At 32.7% G+C, this 21,715-nt stretch overlaps 1 protein-coding gene across 1 annotated transcript in view; it reads left to right on the top strand.

Moving 5' to 3' along the window:
* CCDC178 (coiled-coil domain containing 178) overlaps positions 1-21,715 on the top strand; it is a 343,537-nt gene that overhangs the window by 89,343 nt on the left and 232,479 nt on the right. Inside the window, 4 exon segments of the mRNA XM_034642198.1 lie at positions 10,869-10,931; positions 12,201-12,362; positions 13,916-14,029; positions 19,965-20,110. Coding sequence (XP_034498089.1) covers positions 10,869-10,931; positions 12,201-12,362; positions 13,916-14,029; positions 19,965-20,110 — 485 coding nt within the window.

The following is a 21,715-nucleotide window of genomic DNA, read 5'->3' as shown; positions in this document are numbered from 1 at the left end:
GTATCTTTTCATATGCTTATTTGACATTGTATATCTTATTTGGTGAGTTGTGTTTTAAGTTCTTTGCCCGTCCCCCCTCTCCGTTTTTAAAGTATTCTCTACACCCAACATGGGGCTTGAACTCATGGTCCCAAAATCAAGAGTCCCGTGTTCTGCTGAGCCAGCTAGGTGCCCCAACATCTTCGACCCCCTTTTTAACGTATTGTTTTCTTACTGTTAAGTTTTCAGAGTACTTCGTATATTTGGATAACAGGTCTTTATCAGATTTGTCTTTTGCAAGTATTTACTCCCAGTTTGTGGTTTATCTTCTCATTCTCTTGACTGTGACTTTCATAGAGCTAAAGGTTTTAATTTTAATGAACCCAGCTTATTGTTGATTATTATTATTTCTTTCACAGATCATACCTTTGGTGGTATATCTAAAAAGTTATTGCCATACCCAAGATCATCTAGGTTTTCTTTTGTTATCTTCTAGGAGTTTTATAGTTTTTTGATGTATATTTGCATTTATGATCCATTTTGAGTTAATATTTGTGAAAGGTATAATGTGCATCTAGCTTCGTTTCTTTTTGCATGCGGATGTCCAGTTGTTCTGGCATCATTTGTTGGAAATATTGTCTTTGCTCCATTGTGTTGTCTTTGCTTTCTTGTTAAAGAGCAATTTATTATATTTCTGTGGGTCTGTGTGTGGATTCTTTTTTGTTCCAGCGATCTATTTATCTATTCTTTTGCCAGTGCTGCACTGTCTTGAATAATGTAGCTTTATAGTATGTTTTCATACCTCTTCCTTTTCTCTTTGTCAATAATGTGTTGGCTATTCTGGCTCTTTTTTCTCTCCTTATAAATTTTAGAATCACTTTGTCAATATCCACAAATAACTTGCTATGATATTGGTAGTGATTGAACTGAATCTACAGATTGTGTTAGGATTAACTGACTTCTGGACAATATTGAGCCTTCCTATGTATTAACATAGAATATCTCAACATTTATCTAGTTTTTTAAATTTCATTCATTAGAGTTTTAGAGTATTCCTTATATAGATCTTATACATATTTTGTTAGATTTAGAGTTAATTATTTCATTTTGGGGGAACTGATATAAATAATCATTGTGTTTTTAATTTATAATTTCACTTGTTCATTGCTAGCATATAGAAAACAATGAAAGATTGTTTATTCACATTGTGTCCTGTAACTGTACATAATTGCTTATTATTTCCAGGAGTATTTTTGTTAATTCTTTTGGATTTTTAAATATCTCTGTTCACAATCTGTGAACAAAGACAGATTTATTTATTCCTTCCAAATCTGTATATTTTTTACTTACTTTTTTTTAATCAATATATTTTCAAGGCTTTCCAGTATAAAATTGAAAAGGAATGTTGAGATGAATCATCCTTGCCTGTACCTGATCCTAGTGGAAAAGCTTTAGTTTCTCACCATAAACTTTTATGTTAGCTGTAGATTTTTTGTAAATATCCCAACCCCCCCTACCCCCCACAAACACATTTTAGTTCATTGAGGGTATTACAGTAATGCTGGTCTCACAGAATGAGTTCGTAAGCATCCCTCTGCTTCTGTCCTCTGAAAGAGATTGTAGAGATTTAGTATAATTTCTTCCTTAAATGTTTGATAGAATTCACTAGTGAACCCGTGTGGACCTGGTGCTTTCTGTTTTGGAAAGAAATTAATTATTAATTTCATTTCTTTAATAGCATATTTAGATGATTTACCTCTTCTTTTCTGAGGTCTGGCAGATTATGTCTTTTAAGAAATTGTTCCATTTCATCAAGCTTATTTAATTTTTCAAAATAGAGTTTTTCATAGTATTCCTTTACTATTCTTTCAGTATCCAAGGGATCTGTAGTGATCACTGCTTTCATTTCTGATGTTAGTAATTTGCGTCCTCTCTCTTTTTTTCTTAGTTTATGTGGCTTCAAGCTGATCAATTTTATTGATCTTTTCGAAGAACCACATTTTGGTTCATTGATTTTTTTTCTTTCCTATGATTTCTGCATCCAGTTCATTGATTTCTGCTCTTAATTCTTTTTTTTTTAAAGATTTTATTTATTTATTTGACAGAGACAGCCAGAGAGAGAGGGAACACAAGCAGGGGGAGTGGGAGAGGAAGAAGCAGGCTCCTAGTGGAGGAGCCTGATGTGGGGCTCGATCCCAGAACCCCGGGATCACGCCCTGGGCTGAAGGCAGATGCTTAACGACTGTGCCACCCAGGCGCCCCTCTGCTCTTAATTCTTATTATTTCTTTTCTTCTGCTTAGTTTTGATTTAATTTTCTTTCCTTTTTCCAGTTTTTTTAAGGTTGAAAACTAGATTATTGGTGTTAGGTCTTTCTTCTTTTCTAATATATGCATTCAGTGTTATAAATTTTTCTTAAAGCACTGCTTTTGCTGTATCCCACAAATTTTGATAAATTGTGTTTTTGTTTTTGTTTAGTTCAAAATATTTATAAATTTTTCTTGAGATTTTTCCTTAGCCATATGTTTTTTAGAAATATGTTGTTTAATCTCTCTATATTTTGGGATTTTCCAATCAACTTTTTGTTATTTCTAGTTTAATGCCATTGTGGTTTAAGAGCAAACATTGTATGATTTCTAGTTTTTAAACTGTCTTTAGGTGTTTGGGGATTACTTTCAATGCTAGAAAAAGACAATGTGTTATGTCCTTATAATGTTCTAGGCCATAGTAGTCTGATGTATAATTTTATAGTTTAGAAGGTTATGATTTTTCTTGAGTTCTTTTTCAAATATTTGTAACAACCCTTAACTCTTCTTTAGAGAAAAATCTTGGCCCTCCCCTCATATACTGTTAATTTGTGAGACAAGGCTTATGTAGGACCTTCATCTGAGCAACGTAAAAATCAAAACCTTCTAAAAAACTTTCTCAGAGGTCATAAATTTTACTTCAGGCCTTCTTAGAGAACGTCCAGTTCAATTAAACTAAAACAGCTTTAATAAGTCAAAATGTGATTTGTGTACTATACAGCTTTTATCATGATTCTGATTGAGACAGATGATATTTTAAATGGTTAGAAAATGGACATTCTAATAATTTATTTTGATTCTTGAGGATTTATGCATATTAGGCAAATATAAAGTGAATTACTCTTGACCCATGTACAGTAGCTTTTATTGAATTATAAGTTGACATTACATCCCTGACTTTTAACAAAGGTTAATGAAAGTAATGGTCAAAATGGATTATTGCTGCTTGTTTTTTTAAATTAATGAAAGAGGTAGTCATACTGCTCAAGGTGTTCAAAAACTTATGCACTTAATTTATGTTAGATTTAAGAACTAAGAAAAAACTTTTCTTGATAAAATTATATTCCTTCTCAATAATTGGCACTCTCTTATATTTCATGTTTCCTTCTGGTTTAAGCAGCTCAGAAACTAAGAATCATTTATAGTATAGATTGTAAGCACAGTCACCCTTCTTTTCCCTTTCTGCGTTCCATATTTAATTTACAGTTTTGGTTATGTACTCTTTTACTTTTGTTTCAGTGTGTTTACTTTACTAAGATTCTTCCCTACTCCGTTCAGAAATAAAATACTTTGCCAAAGTTAGGTCAGAGGAAGCCATTAAGTGTAATATGGGGAGCATTCACATTAATGGTAAATGTTTGCTGGGCAGAAGAATTTAGGTATAGACAAAATAGAAACTGTGAAAGTATATTGGGATTTAGTTGTGTATCCCCCTAATCAAGCTTTAAAAAAGTTCATTTTCCTAACATATATTTGAGGGACTAAATGTACCTTTAAAAATGTGATAAAAATAAAGCATTGGGTATTCACAGTTCTTGATGGTGAAAACAGTTCAGGACAAAATAAAACTTCATATACCTTGCTGGGAACATAACTGTCTTCCCAATTCTCTTGGATTAGAGTTTTGTTTGTCAGAAAAAAAGGGGGTAAATTGGCTCATTAGTATTTTCACTTAAATCTCTGAATTTTGTTTCTATTTTTTCCCTCCATTTTCTAAGTGAAATTTGATTTTGTTGAAAGGAATGGATTTTGGAGTCAGATATTTCTTAATTTGAATCCTGGTTCTGCTAATTATTTATTCAGAGAATATCGAGAATATTAACCATTAAGAGCTTAGGTTTGTGATCTCATAAATGAGTGTAACAATATGTGTATTGTACCTTTGTATATATTCTATATAAAACATTTAACTTGGAGCCTGACAAATAATATTCAAAAGCACTGGGGATGAACAACATAAAAAACACTCCATAGAATGGGACTACCTTCACTCTTTAGGATAAAACAATATTTAATAACTGACTTACAAATTTAACTCTGGAATCTATCTCCTAATAAATATGTAGGTTCTAAACAACATATTAAAAGTAGTAATAGCTATTTGTTGAATGCTTAATATGGGTGTTGCCTCAGGTAAACTATTTTATATGCATTGTCTTCTTTTACTCCCACAATAATTTTGTGGAAAAGAAATGTTAATCCCAATTTTATATATTTGAAAACTAATATTTGATAAATTTGAAAACATATTGATATAGCAACCATGATAACCTGTATTCAGTATAAATTGGTAGAACCTTCCAGAAAGTAGTTCATCAATATATGTAAAAACTTTTTTTAATCTATTTTTAAAAATTTTTTATTATTGGGATGCCTGGATGACTCAGTCGTTAAGCATCTGCCTTCAGCTCAGATCATGATCCCAGGGTCCTGGGATGGAGCCCCATATCAGGATCTGTGCTTAGCAGGAGCCTGCTTTTTCCTCTGCCTGTCACTCCCCCTGTTTGTGCTCACTCTCTCTCTCTCCCTAACAAATAAATAAATAAAAATCTTTACAATAAAAAAATTATTATTGAAATATAGTCAACATACAATATTAAACCAGTTTCAGGTGCATGGAATGATTCAACACTTCTATATATTACACAGTGCTGACCACTGTAAGTTTAATTACCATCTGCTACCATACAATGTTATTACAATATTATTAACTATATTCCCTATGCTGTACTTTTCATCTCCATGACTTATTTATTTTACAACTGGAAATTTGTACCTCTTAATCCCTTTCAACTATTTATCACATCCACTTATGTTTTTTTCCTCTGGCAGTTACCAATCTGTTCCCTGTATTTACAAATCTGTGTTTTGATTTTTGTTTTGTTTTGTTTTGTTTTGGTTGTTTGTTTGCTTGTTTTAAATTCCACATATAAGTAATATCGTATGGTATTTGTCTTGTTCTGTCTGACTTATTTCAGTTAGCATGATGTTTTCTAGGTCCATCCATATTGGTGCAAATGGCAAGATTTCATCATTTCTTATGGCTGAGTAATATTCCATTGTATATATGTATACCACATCTTCTTTATCCACTCACCTATTGAAGGACACTGAGGTTGCTTCCATATCTTGGTTATTGTGAATAATGCTGCAAGGAACAAAGGGTGCATATATATTTTTGAATTAGTATTTTTGCTTTCTTTGGATAAATACCCAATAGTAGAATTAGTGGATTGTATGGTATTTCTATTTTTAATTTATTGGGGAACTTCCATACTGTTTTCCATAGTGGTTGCACCAATTTACATTCTCATTGATAGCATATGAGGCTTCCCTTTTCTCCATATTCTTGCCAACACTTGTTGTTTCTTGTCTTTTTTATTTTAGCCATTCTGACTGGTGGGAGGTCATATCTCATGGTTTTGACTTACATTTCACTGATGGTTAGTGATGTTGAGCATCTTTTCATGTGTCTGTTGGCCATTTGTGTATCTCTTTTGGAAACATGTCTATTTAGGTTTCCTGTCCATTTTTTAATTGGATTATTTGTTTTTTTTTTGGTGTTGAGTTGTAGAATTCCTTTTTATACTTTGGATATTACCCCTCATTGGATCAACATTTGAAAATATCTTCTCCAGACATTTAGTAAATGACTTTTCATTTTGGTGATGGTTTCCTTTGCTGTGAAAAAGTTTTTTATTTTGGTGTAGTCCCAAAGTTTATATTTGCCTTTGTTTCTTTTGCTTGAAGAGACATATTCATAAATATGTTGCTATGACTGATGTACAAAAGATTACTACCTATATTTTCTTTTAGGAGTTTTATTGTTTCAGGTCTAACATTTAGGTATTTAATCCATATTATTTTTGTTTTTGATGTAAGGTAGTGGTCCAGTTTTATTCTTTTGTGTGTAGTTATCCAGTTTTTGCCAACATTATTTATTGGAGAGAGCCTTTTCCTTATTACATATTTTTGCCTCCTTTGTCATAGATTAACTGACCATCTAACCGTGGGTTTATTTCTGCACTCTGTATTCTGTTCCACTGATCTATGTGTCTGTTTTTGCACCAGTACCAAATTGTTTTGATTACGATAGCTTTTTAGTATGTTTTGAAATCTGGAATTATGATACCTCCAGCTTTGTTCTTTCTCAAGATTACTTTGGCTACTAGACTCATGATTCCATGCAAATTTTAGGATTATTTGTTCTAGTTCTTTGAAAAATACTATTGGCATTTTGATAGGTATTGCATTGAACGTGTAGAGTAGTAACTTTGTGTAGCATAGATATTTTAACAATATTAATTTTTCCAGTTGATGAGCATGGTATATCATTTCATTTGTGTTGTCTTCACTTTCTTTCATCAATGTCATACAGTTTTCAGAGTATAGGTCTCTTACTTCCTTGGTTAAATTTATTCCTGATATTTTATTATTTTTGATACAATTTTAAATGGGATTGTTTTCTTAATTTCTTATTCTGCTACTTTATTATTAATGTATAGAAACGTAACATTTCTATGTATTATTTTGTATCTGCAACTTTACTGACTTCATTTATTAGTTCTAATAATTTTTTGGTAGAGTCTTTAGGGTTTTCTATATATAGTATGTCATCTGAAAATAGTGACAGTTTTACTTCTTCTTTAACCAATTTGATACTTTATATTATTTTTTCTTGTCTGATTGCTACAGTTAGGACTTTCAGTACTATGTTGAATAAAAGTGGTAAGAGTGGACATCCTTGTCTTATTCAATTTTTCACCATTGAGTATGATGTTAGCTATTCGTTTGTCATGCCTTTATGTTGAGGTATGTTCCCTCTAAACCCACTTTGTTGAGAGTTTTTAATCATGAACAGATGTTGGATTTTGTCAAATGTTTTTTTCTGCATCTGTTGAGATGATCATATGGTTTTTATCCTTCATTTTGTTCATGTCATGTATCACGTTGACTGATTTGTGAATATTAAACCAATATATATAGAGAGAACTTTAAATACATTTGTAATCTATAGTTAATTAACATTATTTCTAAAAACCAGGACTTAAAGAAAATCACCAGGTAACGAAGATGAACAAAGGCTACAAAGATAATGTTAAGTATGTTTATAATAGTTACATAATAACAAGAATAGTTGCATAATAATCAACAGGTAACAAAGATGAGCAAAGGCTACAAAGATAAATGTTAAGTATGTTTATAATAGTTACATAATAACAAGTATGTTTATAATAGTTACATAATAACAAGAATATGTTCCAGGAGGATAAGAATTGTTTGCTTTGTACACTGGGGCATCTCAATGTCTAGAACAGGGCTTAAAACAAAGTAGCTATTCAGTAAATGTTTATGGAAAGCATGAATACATAATTAACATATATTGGGAAAACTGAATAAACAAATTTTCAGTAGTAGAATAGTTGTTAAAATATGTGAGTCCAAGAATAAATTGTAAATTCATTCAGTTTTTAGTTTTAAAAAATGGGACTTTCAGGTTTTTTCAGTGGCTGAGAAAGATCTTACTAGGCTGATTCTACCAAACAACAATTTTCATGCCTGGACCTAAAAAGGAATACACGAAAAAGTCACAATGCATATCTCTGGGTTTGTAGATTCAAGTTATTTTAATTTTACTTTTTGTAATTTAAAAGTGTTTCCACGAAAAGAACCCCATATATTTTCATAGGAAAAAAGGTGAAATATTACCCTTGTGTTTATTTTTGGAAAGAATCAGTTTGGGCTGCTACCTGGAGTTTTTGTTAGGATTTGGCCACTAAATAGTACTCTAACAACATAGAGCCAGAGCTGCTCTGTCCCACTGATTCAGTCCAACTCAGTTATTTGCAGAAATACTAAATTTTTCTTTATGACTATAAATCTTAATTTTAAAGTCTATTTATTTTTGTCCTGGTCTCAGAACTTTTATAATTATTTGAGTTTTCCAACTTTTGTCTTAGCTCCCCTCCACCACTGGAAAGCAGACTGATGCTACTGCCTTGATTCTGAGCTTATATCTATTTATATTTAGTATTTACTCCTCTTTTCTCTTTAAAAGTGAGTTTCTGGACACACAGCATCATTACATTGCTCTTCAGTTCTTTGTCCTAGCCTAAGTCTCTTCCAGTATAATAGCTCTTTGCTGCCACCTTCTGGTTTTTGGCTGCTAAAGCCAGGCAGCAGGTCAAAGGTGACTATTAACAGTGTGGGCTCTTCTCAGCATCTGAGAATGCTCCCCCTTTTCTTTGGTTTCTTTCGAGCTCTTCAGAGTGATCTTTTGATATACTTCATTCTCCAAAACCAGAGTTAACTAATTGTTACAGAGACTTTATGTCCCCAAAGCCAAAATTTTTTAGTAACTTTTTACAGAGAAAGCTTGTTGACCTCTGAATATAAGAATAGCCAAGTATAGGGGGCAGCCACAGCATTTGTAGATGAAGAAAGTACCGAAAGCAGTAATAAGCATGGAAGAGGCCGCCTTCCCCCAAAGCAGAGTAAGGTCTTACTGGAGAGAGTATGGCTGTGTCTCAGTGGATAACCATAAGCAGCCACCTGCCAGATGCCAGAGAATTTGATGGAGGTTAAATGGAGTTTGAATGGAGTTTCTGGGTAGAGAACATGGCTAGAGGGTAAGCACCATTGGTTTTCCACATACCAGCTGGCAACAATTCTACAGAAAGAATAAAATAACTGGAATCAGAACAAGGATGTGAATGAAGCACCTTGCTGCAGCCTCCTAAGCCCTTCCACTGCCCTCTATTGACACAGCCTAACTTAACTCCAGCTGGGAAAAGAAAACTGTTCACATACACAGCTCCAGCACCTCAAATTAGAGTTAAAAGAGTGGATTTAGAACTAAGAGGCAATAATTACATAACTGGCACAAATACATAGTTCACATGCAAATTTCTCTAATTCGGTTGGTTTCTATGTGTAACTTAGCCTCATGCATTGCATTTATCTCATAACTTTTGAGTCTCCTTTCATCTTAGAGTCTCCTACATTTAAAAAAAAATTGTCTTTCATTACATTGACATTTGTTGAAGAGTCTTGGCCTATTTGCAGAACATCTCTCGCTATGGATTTATTTTTTGTTTGCTCATGATTAAGATTCAGGTTAAACACTTTTGGCAGGAATATTACATAGTGAAACATCACAAAGCACGTAGTGTAAGTTTGTCTCAGTACTAGTGATAATAAGTTTGATAATTTGGTTAAAGTTATGACAAACATATATTCATTTTTCCTGTTGCAATTATTATTAATAAATACTCAACTGAGCAATATTTTAAGAAAAGGCAATTGTCTTTGTTTCATTCATATATATATATATATATATATATATATATATATATACACACACTTCAATTTAGCATCTATTGTTAATTTTTGGTTGAATCCATTATTGTAATAGTTGTGAAATGGCAGCTGTTGTGGGCTTTCATTCCCTTTACAATGAACTGGCAATGAGAACTGAAAAGCTGGGTTGCAAGCCACGTTCATAAAAGTGGCAGTCTTCTTTCAGTTCTGATTCAGGCACTTATGTCTGCATTTCCTACCACTTCACCTATTTCCCCATGTCTCAGGAAAACATCTTATAGGCCTGGTTTCACTCTCCATCCTTAACACGCTGTTTATAAATAAGAATATGTGTGATTATGATATTTTAATGGATCTCGAGTTTCTCATTATATAAAGAGATTTTTTTAAAAACATATTTTTGAGTCTGAAAGACCCTAAAACTTTTACAGTTTAATTACCCAACCTAGGAACCAAAAGCAGTTTGTTTGTTGTTTGTTAATGCATTTATTCAACACTTTATTTAGGAAATGTTTTTACAACTACTATATAACTCTGTCATTCTCCGGCCTCTATTCTTGAACATTTTCAATTATAGTTCAATTGGTATTTTACTAAGAAGACCACACTCTATCTGTTGTGTTAAGTCTACAGTATTATGTATCCATTTAATCCTGATACTGTTTTTAGCAGCTACATAATTCATATTGCATAATTAAAAGGCAGTATCTCTGATTGTGTGGTAATGTCAAGTATAACTACGGAGAGTTTAAATCTATCCACATATTTTTTCCCATTAACTTCCAAGGAATGTTTTTTTTTTTAAAGAAAAAAATTTATTCTAGCCAAATGGAGAACCTGATCACATTTTACAAACTTCAAACTTGAATCGTGTCTACCTTGTTTTCAAAATTGAATGTGTGCCTTCTGGAAAGTAATATTAAAAACAAACTGATAGTTTTTAAAAAGAGGAGTTGAAGACTCGTTAGTTTTCCCTTTTTGGTTACTTTGGTATTTTAGTTCCGGCTTATAAAGTACAAACTGAACTGAACTGAAATTCTGTATTCTTTTTCTTGGGGTTGTATCACTTTGCTTCAAATAACATCAGGAGTTTTGTTTGTTTGTTTGGTTGGTTGGTTTTTGTTTTTTTATAATACTCAATTTTTAATGAATATTTTACTCTCTATTATAAGTAAAATGTATCTCGTGTTAGCAATTGTCTTTAATAATGTTTTCTGATATTCTATAAATAAAACCTCCTTTTCTAAATGTTTGACAATTTGTAGAGTAGAGAAGAATTCTTGAAAAAACTCACACGAGGTAAAGTGGCTAATGGAATGATGATTCAGGTAATCCTAACTTGGTTTCAATATTTTATTCTTCCTTTAATTTGTATTTTACTTAGCATTTTAAATTTGCCTGTAATGAGGCATCTTTTCACTACTTGGTTTGCAAGCCAGCAGTTTTCTCTCCTTAGCTGATGACAGTTGCCCTCTGTGTACGACTAGCAGTGTCTGATCATGCATAAAGAAACTGACCTCCCATACACATATCTCATTTTGTGGCTTAATGGGAATTTCTGCCAGTCTAGTAAAAGGGCAGTGAGATCTTATTCCTAAGTGTCTCTTTAGTTTGCTTTGTGATGATGTTATGTTTTCTTTTAGTGCCTTTCAATGGAATTTCTTTGACACTGAAAGAAAAATATGCTATAATATTTCTATATAAAGATTTTGAAATTAAATTATTATAACTAGCAAAATCTATTTTAATTTTTTTTATCTTTATCTACCACCTGGATATCCTTTGGAACCAGGGTTGGGTGTTTGATCCTTGGCATGTTTCTAGAATGCCTCCCTTTCAGAAATACAGAAATATTTAAAATTATGAAAATAAAATCAAGAGGCAAAACAGTTCTAAACAGTGTCATTTTATACACTTATTTGAGATTATCTGGACCTCTCGTCTTTTTTTAAATAAACACAAATTGTGATTTCTTCTGTTAGGAAATTTGGGATTTTCAAACATATAAAAACAGTGTTCTCTACTTCTATATGCTGAAAATGCCAAATTTTCTGATTTATTTTTCTATGAATATATATGTTCAATAATTCTATAATCTTCTAGCCCTTTCTGCTTAATATTTTGTCATTAACTTCTTGTTCATTAGTTTTATTGGATCTTAGATTACAGGAATTACATATATTTCAATATTCGTTGTTAGTGTGCTTTTTAACCTTATTATCTTCCAATACTTACTTAAGAATGTTTGATTTTTATTGTCTATATTAAATTTATCTCTCATTTTTTCTAATAACTATGTATTATATAAATATGCTATATTCTTACTTATTGCTTTTTATGGTGGCATAATTTTTTAAAAATTTTCAGATAACAACAAACATTACTGCCTGGCTCAGGATTGAGACTCAATAAATGTTTATTTTTTTTTAAGTTTTAATTCCAGTCAGTTAACATACAATGAAATATTAGTTTAAGGTGTACAATATAGTGATTCAACAATTCCATATGTCACCCTGTGCTCATTACAAGTGCACTCTTTAATCCCCATGTTTAGATAATTAATAACTGAATGAATTATTTAAAATCTTTGCTGGCAGAAAAATCTGTATTCCATTCAAGAAGAACAGATACTTGAGAAGCAGGAAGTTTTGAAAGAGAAAGCAATGTGTGCTCTAGCACTGGCAGAGCTAGAGACACCTCTGATGGAACTAGAAGAAGATGCTATAAGAATCAGAACTATCTACAAAGAACATTCTGATGTAAGCATTTATTAGTAATCCAGAAGCTAATTTCCGGGAATATTTAAGTCAATAAGTCATGTATGTGATTTTACATGATTACTTGGAATATTATGATTTCACATAGGAAGACATAAAAGCACGAAAAAAGTACATATTTTACGACCACACAACTGATCTATAGTGGAGCTGCATAGCAAGACTCTTAATGCTATTACTGGAACCCCATGCTCTATATTAGAGTGTACTCAGGAAAAGCAGTTTTCAAATGAATGGGTAGCGATTTATCTGGTGTGATTGCCCACTATGTTAAATTTAATTCAAAGTCTTCACTGCTTGTTAATAAAATGCTAAAGCTGTGTTTGCTCAAATATAAAATATAATGCATCTTGACATTTTTATGGCAAATATTTGATGTATGTAGAAGAAGTTAAGACACCTAGGATGAAAAATAAAGCAAATGTCGATAAAATATTTTCAAAACAACAAGTTTATGGCAGTAACTGATATTGCTAGCCCTTCCCAAAGAAAAATTTAGTAGAAAAATATGTATGCATCATGTCATTAGTCTTTTGGAAAAGTAGAGGGTGTGGTAAGAGTTATATATTCTTGTCGTTAGATGCAGGGAGGACATACATATATTCATTTGGGCCATTTTGGCAACAGGATTTTTTTTTCTTTGTAAATGATGATATAATTTTATATTCTTAGTCTTTAATAATTTTCAGGGTTTTTTTCAATTTAAAAAGCTTTATGGTTTATAAAATGTTCCCATTATGAAAGTTTATTTTGATCTTCAAAGTCTTCCTATGAAATAGCCAAGACAGAGTTTATCTGGATCATAGACTCCAGAAAACTTGGGCCTAAAAGCATGCAGCTACTTGTACCAGACCATAAAACATAGCAACAACAAATTCTGAGTATACTGCTATACTCAGAGCTTGTAATTGCTTATTCTAGAGCTCATGTAATGAATATATGACCAGTACTAACACCTAGTGAGATAAATGATTTTAATAATGGCTCCTCCTTACATTAGTGATAGAAATTTATTAATTGCTTCAAAAGCCTCAGTATAATCATCTGAGTATAATGAATTCCCAAAAAGATTAATGACTTTTATTCCCCTTTATTTTATAGTAGCCATTGTTTTATCTCATAGTTCAGTAATCATTTTTGTTTTTATTATTTTTTAATAGTTTATAAATCATAAGAACTATCAGTTTAACACAAACTCTTGAAAACAGTAAGTTTTTATGTACTTTTGGTAATGATTGCTGACAATTTGTATTTGGAGTTTTAATTCTGGTTAAGATATTTTAAATATCATGGTTAAAATGTACAATTTCTATGTGAGCTTCTTAGTTTTTGTTAGTTAGCTAAAATTGGATAGATTTTGGTTTTCTCTGGTAATTCAAATGGACTACTGGGATGTAGACATCATATGTGGTCCTTTTCCTTTATACCAAAATATATATTGTTATTATTAAAATTGTCACTTGGGAACTATTTGGCCTAAGCCAGGATAATTGGATTGCAAATGCTGCACGTCTTAATTTCTGAATGTCTTCTAGACATTAAATGATATAATTGAGAGGAGAGACTATGTTAAAAGAAATGTGGAAAGAACTAAGCAAAAATTGCGAAGAAAGGGGAAGAAAACCTGTGATGCAATAATAGAAACTGAGGTAAGAAATTTAACATCAAAAATAATTATGAATTTACAACTTCTTTATGTCAATGAAAACTATTCAAGCAAATTTATTTTAGGTGGATGCCTCTCATTTCTAATTGGTTGCTCTAAGTCGTTTCTACACACACACACACACACACACACACACAACACAGTCTCTGTGTCTTCATTTTTTCTCTCTTACACTGTTTTTCCCATTGTACTAGTGCATCCTCCTGTTAACCTCTCCCACAAAGTAGAGGTAGGGATTTGTATCGTACTAACTAATACCGTGTTTCTACAGATGAGACCAATATACAGACTGAAACATCTGTTAATATCCAACCTCTCAGTTTTACCCTCAAGCTGGTGTGTAGGCATCATATATCAAAGGGCTTCAGGGCTTTTTCCAAATTATAAATATTTGCTCCCTGAAAATCTTCTTCACAAATATTCTGTCTTTAGAGAATCACTGGATATGGGAGAGTGGAGATAGTCCATTGTCTTTAACTTGCTCTCCTCTGTATATACTTTGAAGGTCACATCAGTTGGATTTGTTGGTGGACAGCATGTTGGCTATGAGATAGAGATGTAATCATATCATTTTTTAAAAAGTTTGTGCTAGGCCACAAAAGAAATGTAAAAATTATCGAGGAAAATGGTAATAATAATAACAACAGATACTGGTATTTTACATGTCCTCTGTATACCAGGCATTATTTTAAGTGCTCAGACATATTAACTCATTTCAACTTCATAATAACTCTGTGAAGATTGTGCTATTATTATCCCCATTCTGCCGTTGAAGAATCTAATGCCTTGTTTTTGAATTAACTTGTTCAGTTTCACACAGCTCATTAATGGTGGAGTTGAGATTCACTAAATCCAGCGCTGGCATTACAGTCTGTGCTCCTAACCATTACATTATTCTGGTCAGATCATACAGGTTACTTTTGTTGAATACAGTAAAGCAAAATCAGAACTCAATAACAAAAAAAGTAGAGCAAAAAAAAAAAAGCCAGATTACTGGAAACATTTTTTAAATTACATTTTTTTGCATTATTTGCTTCTGTGTTAAGGAATATTTAGAAGCACAAATTTTTATAAATGACTGATGGTAAACTATACAGCAAAATTTATGGAACAGACCAAGGTAATACGTTAGTATTACCAATAAATTATATTGGTAAGAAAAACGTAAAGTACTTAGCATATCTATGAGGACAGAAAGAAGATAAAAACAGCTATGGGAAAAATTAAAAGAGATGTAATTATGTATAGTAGTGGAGAAAGAATGCTATTTTGCATAGAAGTTTGTTTTAAAATTTAGATGAAGTATGTAATTTATTTATAAAATACAAATAATGAAAACTGGGTAAAGAGGGAAAATCACAACAAGAGTAGAGTAAAAATTATAGGATAAATGTAATTTATCTATACCACTAACCACAAGAACAAGCACAGGGGTGCCTGGGTGACTTAGTCAGTTAAGCCTCTGACTCTTGATTTCAGTTCAGGTCATGATCTCAAGGTAGTTGAGCTTGAGCCCCACGTTGGACTCCATGCTGGGCATGGAGCCTACTTGAGATTCTCTTTCTCCCTCTCCCTCTGCCCCTCTCCCCCAGCTTGCACGTATGTGTACTCTCTCTCTCTAAAAGAAAAAAAAAATTAAAAACAAACAAACAAACAAAAGAACAAGCCCAAATACTTTACAGGCCTCCTTATAAAAACCAGATACAGACCATATGAAAGTATTGAAAGCTTCTAAATTCATTCTGTAATAATATAATTCTGAAACTGTAACTGAAAAATACTAGCTTGAAAAAGAAATCTATAGGTGATCTCACTTATGAACACAGATGACAAACTCTTAAATATAGCAGTGAATTGAGTTTTTACAATGTGATTAAAAAGCATGTATTATGCAAAGTAAGATTCCACTGAAGAATGTGAAGATGAGTCAACATAAACAAATGTACAGCTGACACTTGAACAACGCAGGGTTTAGGCGGTGCCAGCCTCCATGTAGTCAAAAATCCATGTGTAACTTTTGACTCCCCCAAAACTTAACTACTAATAGCCTACTGTTGATTGGAAGCTTTACTGATAACAATAGTTTATTAACAAATATATTAGATGCTATAGATATTATATACTATATCCTTATATTAAAGTATGCTGGACAAAAGAAAATGTTATTAGGAAAATCATAAAGAAGAAAAAATACATTTACAGTAGTGTGCTGTGAAAAATCTGCATGTAAGCAGACCTGCACAGGTCAAACCTGTGTTGTTCAAGGATCAACTGTACTAATATAATTCAGTACATTTACAGAAATGAAAGACAATTAACCTAAAATATTTAATAAAACACTGTAGCCACAGATGATTTTCCAAAAGTCTTTTAACTATGTAGAAATAGGGGGCGCCTGAGTGGCACAGTGGTTAAGCGTCTGCCTTCGGCTCAGGGCGTGATCCTGGCGTTATGGGATCGAGCCCCACATCAGGCTCCTCCACTATGAGCCTGCTTCTTCCTCTCCCACTCCTCCTGCTTGTGTTCCCTCTCTCGCTGGCTGTCTCTATCTCTGTCAAATAAATAAATAAAATCTTTAAAAAAAAAAAAAAAACTATGTAGAAATAGAATGAAAACATCCTTACCTTGATAATGTTATAGTGTGTCTACCAGTATTTTCCAGCAAACGTTATACTTAATGGTGACACATTAAAAGTATTTCCATTAAAATCAGGAACAAAAACATTGAGACAAGCTCCTACTACTCAACATACTACTGTTATTGACAACAAATTACCGGAACACATGTCACGAAGGTAAAACATATGTGTTGAACACGGCAATGGAAAACCACCCAGTTCTCATGTCCACATCTAAATACTAGTTTCCAAAAGTATTAACTAAAAATTGCCAAAGGTGGTATTAGTCTAATAAATATAACAAGTTTCAATGAAAAATATGGCTGAACACTTTCTTTGTGTGTGTGCTCAATATGATAGAAGGTACCAGGAGTTGAAGGGCTAGAGGAGAAGGGTTAATTTTCTATTTTTCTTTTGAATAAGTTTGTCTTTCCATTTACTAGTAAGCACTTGAGATATATTAAACTGTTGGGATTTGCTGGAATTGGGGAAGTAAAAGGAGAACTTTGTTTCCTCAAGAAGTACATCACCTTGTTGGGGAGTAGACAAGGACACAGAGAGCATTAATACACTGTGAGCAAAGCCATGACAGAAGTATAATGAGGTAGAGAAGTGTCATGGAGGAGGAAACCTGACTGAACTAAGGGAATTGGGAAGGTTTTTCAGAGGAAATTATATCTAAAAATGAGAACTACTAATGGAGTAAATGAAGGTTAAATACTTACGTTTCTATGATGTTGTGGAGAATAGAGAAGATGTACAAAAAGCCTTAAAAAATTATTGTCACTGGAGGTACTTATTATCATTACTATCATTATATAATTTTTAAATTGATGAAGAAATGAAGTGACATTTTAGAAACAGGTATTGCTTGCAAAGCAAAGCAATCATGGAATAGCACTATGTGTTTGTGGAATTGCAAGTATTTTGGTATGACCAGAGAGCAGGGCACCTATTATAAGAGTGAAAAGAGATGAAGCTAGAGAGATGGGCAATGTACAGGTGAAGAAATGCCTTATGCACCATGCTGTTGAACCCCAAACTATTGTAATGTCAAACATCATTAATAGCACTTTTTAAGTACTTTTATGCTAATAGGTGTACAAGCCATACTGTAGATCCTGTTTCTGTCTTCTAAGAACTTAAGTTCTAAGACAAATAATTTTTAAGACAAATAATTTTATCTTCGCCACATGGGCCATTACTGAATTTTTACTATTTTTAACCCCAAATTAAATCTTAGGTGTAGATTCTAAACTTACTATGTTTAGATAATTTAAAAAATAAATCTAAATAAAAATCTTAAAATCTTAAATTCTTAATCTAAAATCTTAAAAAAAATCTTAAAAATTAAAAATATAATTTGAAATTAATAATTGAGAATCTGAATATAATCTTTATTACCTAATATTACCTAATATGAAAAATGTTGTATACTAAAACATTAATTAATTGCAATTCAGATTTTTAGATTCTTCCAGGTCTGGACATGAAAGTACCCTTGGGTTGGAAAGCCTTCAAATTACTGAAGCCTGTGTCCCCCAGGAGAGAGAAAAAATAAGCCAAAGAATGGTCAGATTATAAATGTACTGTTTTATGCTTCTATTCCCATTTGCTGTGGTGGCAGTCAACATTTATCAAAAGACTTAGAAATGGCCATTGGGGGGAGTCCCCAAACTTTTGCTCACTGCAGATGTGCAGATTTGTACTCCTGATTGACATATGACATCTAACAGCTTCTCTCTAGACTCGTCTCACTATAATGATGTTTCTGATATTTTTGATGCCATGCTGTTTATATTTACCAAAGCCTCACTGATGGTACCTATTAAAGTGGCAAAATACCATTTTTTTGCTTTTCATTGCTGTTTGCAGGAAGCACACTGTCTCTTTCGTTTAGTGTAGAGTCTTCTGACACCACCTTCAGCACTGCTGAATTGGCTGGTATGGTCTAAGTTGTTGATACCATTGCTTCTGATGTCTTCTGAGTTTCCTGTGAGAATCGTCATTCTAGATTAAGGCATGAATTATGGAATCTGACTTAAAATTCAAGTTTAGTCATAGCACGCTGTACCCAGAGTCGCCCATCCTCTTTGACTCCTACCTACTTACACCTCTTCACACTTTTTGGGGGGATTGACTTTTCTCCCAGTAATAATATAATATCCTGTTGGTCACATTGAAGAATCCTAGTCAGCCATCTTTCAACTACATTCATTTATTAAAAACAAGTAAACCAAAAAACCCCTCATTTATCAGTAGACTAATTCCAGAACTTTCAGAAAAAGAAACAAAGGGAAGGTATGAAAATCCAAATACAATACCCAGTGTTGAAAGTCATGGACAACAGCAGATTTTTATAGGAAAATAAATATAAAAGATTAACCTTCTTGAAATCTGTAAGAATAGAGAAAGAATCAGAGAGCATATGGGGTAAATGGAAGAAAATAAGAACAAAGGGAGCAGTTGATATCTGAAATCATTTGGAAGAGTAGCACTAATTAGAAGCAATGCCAAATGTGGGGAATAGCATTCAGTAAGTCAGTCATCCAATCAGTAAATCATTCAGTCAATATAAACATCAACAGTCATGAAAGGATCATGCAAAAAATAGAGGCAAAATCAAATCTTCAGTTTGGAATTGCACAGGCCAGCTTTGGGGAAGTGTGCTGGTATTAAATATTGGCTTCTTTTATTTGAAAGATCAGGACAATGTATATCCTTGCCCACCTTCAGTGTACACATTTGAAAACCAGTAATGACATGTTTATATATTTTTTAAAGATTTTATTTATTTGAGAGAGAGAGGGAGAGAGAGATATGAGCAGGGAGAGGGGTAGAGGGAGAAGCAGACTTCCCCATTGAGCAGGGAGCTCAAGGCAGAATTCAATCCCAGGACTCTGAGATCATGACCTGAGTCAAAGGCAGAGCTTAACCAACTGAGCCATCCAGGCATCCCATCCACATGTCTATATTTTGAAAAGACATGCCTTTAAGGTGTGCTTGTATGAGGGTATGTGGGGGGGGGGGAAGACAGTGCAGGGGAGAGAGGGGAAAAGGGAGACAGAGGAAGAGAGATGTGGGGAGAGAGACTATATTGTTCTAAGCCATCTTTTAGACAATCTCATCAGATGTAACTATGGAGAAGAGAAAACATAAACCTAAGTTGTTACTTACACTGATAATAAGTTACTATTTGCTTTTAATTGTTTACATGGCCAGATGTAATTGTGTCCTTAAGTTGCAAGGATTTGAAAATTCTAGTATTTAAAATGAAACATCCTTGAATTTATTTTCCAGGATAAGCGCTCAATAATTTTTAGAGAAATAGAGAACACTAAAAGTAAAACAATTATTTATCATTCAAAAATAGATCAATTGAATAAGAAATTAAAAGAAAAAGAGAAAGAAAATATTATTTTTGCTCAGACACTTGGGAGTTTAAAGTAAGTACTTAAATTTTATCAAAATATTAAATGTTCAATATATTATTTATAAAAGAGATAAGACCAAATTTCTTTAAGGTTTATTCTTAAAATGGTCCATTATTTCCCATCATTATTTTATGTGGAGTAGCACATGTGATTTGATAATTTTGGTTTAAACACATAAATTGTGGGGGCGCCTGGGTGGCTCAGTCAATTAAGTGTCAGACTCTTGGGCTCAGGTCTTGATCTCAGGTTTGTGAGTTTAAGCGCCACGTTGGGCTCCACCCTGGGCGTGGTACCTACATAAAAAACAAACAAACATAAATTGCGTTCATTTTTTATTATTCCCCTGGGTTTTTTTTTTTAAGATTTTATTTATTTTTTGAGAGAGAAAAAGAGAGAGGGAGAGAGCATGAGCAGGGAAGAGAATGAGAAGCAGAATCCCCGTTGAACATGGAACCCCAGGCAGGGCTCAATCCCAGGACCCTGGGATCATGACCTGAACTGAAGGCAGACACTTAACTGACTGAGCCACCCAGGCACCCCACTCTGGATTTATTCTTATTTGAATAACTGGCAATGTTTGTTCTTTTCCAAGTATAAGAACTTTTATTAATTATGAAATTAATAATCTTTCCTGCTAATTTCGGTATTTCTCACTCACATGACATGGTTAATAATATATGGTTTTTCGCCCAACCTTTTTTGTTAAGTTTTGAGGTAATCTTTTAGAAATAGATATTCTACAAAACCTTATGTAACTTGTTCATATTTATTGTCTTCAGAAACCTCTTATTTGGTCCCTTTACTAATCAGGGGGATACCTAACAAGGTTTAATAAGGTCTTTCACTCAAAGAATGATCATACTCTTAAGACCTTTAGTGTTTCCATAAGACCCTCACTTAGAACTTAAATATTTTTCCCTTATTCCTTTTGGTTCTTACTTTTCTATTTTGTAATATATTGAGAACAGAGCTTGATGGACTATGGGAAGAATATGCATTGGTACACTTAGGAATTATAGTTTGATTTAAATACGAAGGCTAACACAGCATTAGCAAAATCATAGCACTTGAGGGATAAAATGTCAGAAAAACAGTTACCCACGGCTTGATTACCATACCATAATAGAGTCAAGTCAGTGCACTCAACAAGGATTTATGTAGTTGTTACTACAGGGTAAAAACTTATGTTCAAAATCATCATACAGCTTTATCTGAAAAATACAATCATATTCAGTATATCGTGTAAGAAAGCAAGGAAATATGTTTCTTTTGAAAGATATTCACGTTATTTAACATCTGTAAGAATATTTTGAGGCTCAGTGGTATAAGTCTAAAATTATATAATTCACATTAAACTTATAAAGTTTTAGTTTAAGAGTTAGTGAATTTCTTTTCTTTGGAATTCTTGTCATTTCAATTCTAACATTTTCTTCTATTCTGTGGCTAGATTATATTGTTTTGGGGACAAGAGTAGTCACCATGTCCCAGTGAATCAATTCCCTCTGTAAACCTGACAAAATTTTGCCTTCTCACAGGAAAGGGAGAAAAGAATAGTTGATGCTGTGACATTGTTTATAGATTTATTAATTAACAATGATGATGGATAGTGTCAAATAA

This window comes from Ailuropoda melanoleuca, chromosome 14 (assembly GCF_002007445.2).
Source record: "Ailuropoda melanoleuca isolate Jingjing chromosome 14, ASM200744v2, whole genome shotgun sequence".
Classification (NCBI taxonomy): domain Eukaryota; kingdom Metazoa; phylum Chordata; class Mammalia; order Carnivora; family Ursidae; genus Ailuropoda; species Ailuropoda melanoleuca.
The sequence above is the reverse complement of the archived record's forward strand: the minus strand, read 5'-3'. Positions and strand labels throughout refer to the sequence as shown.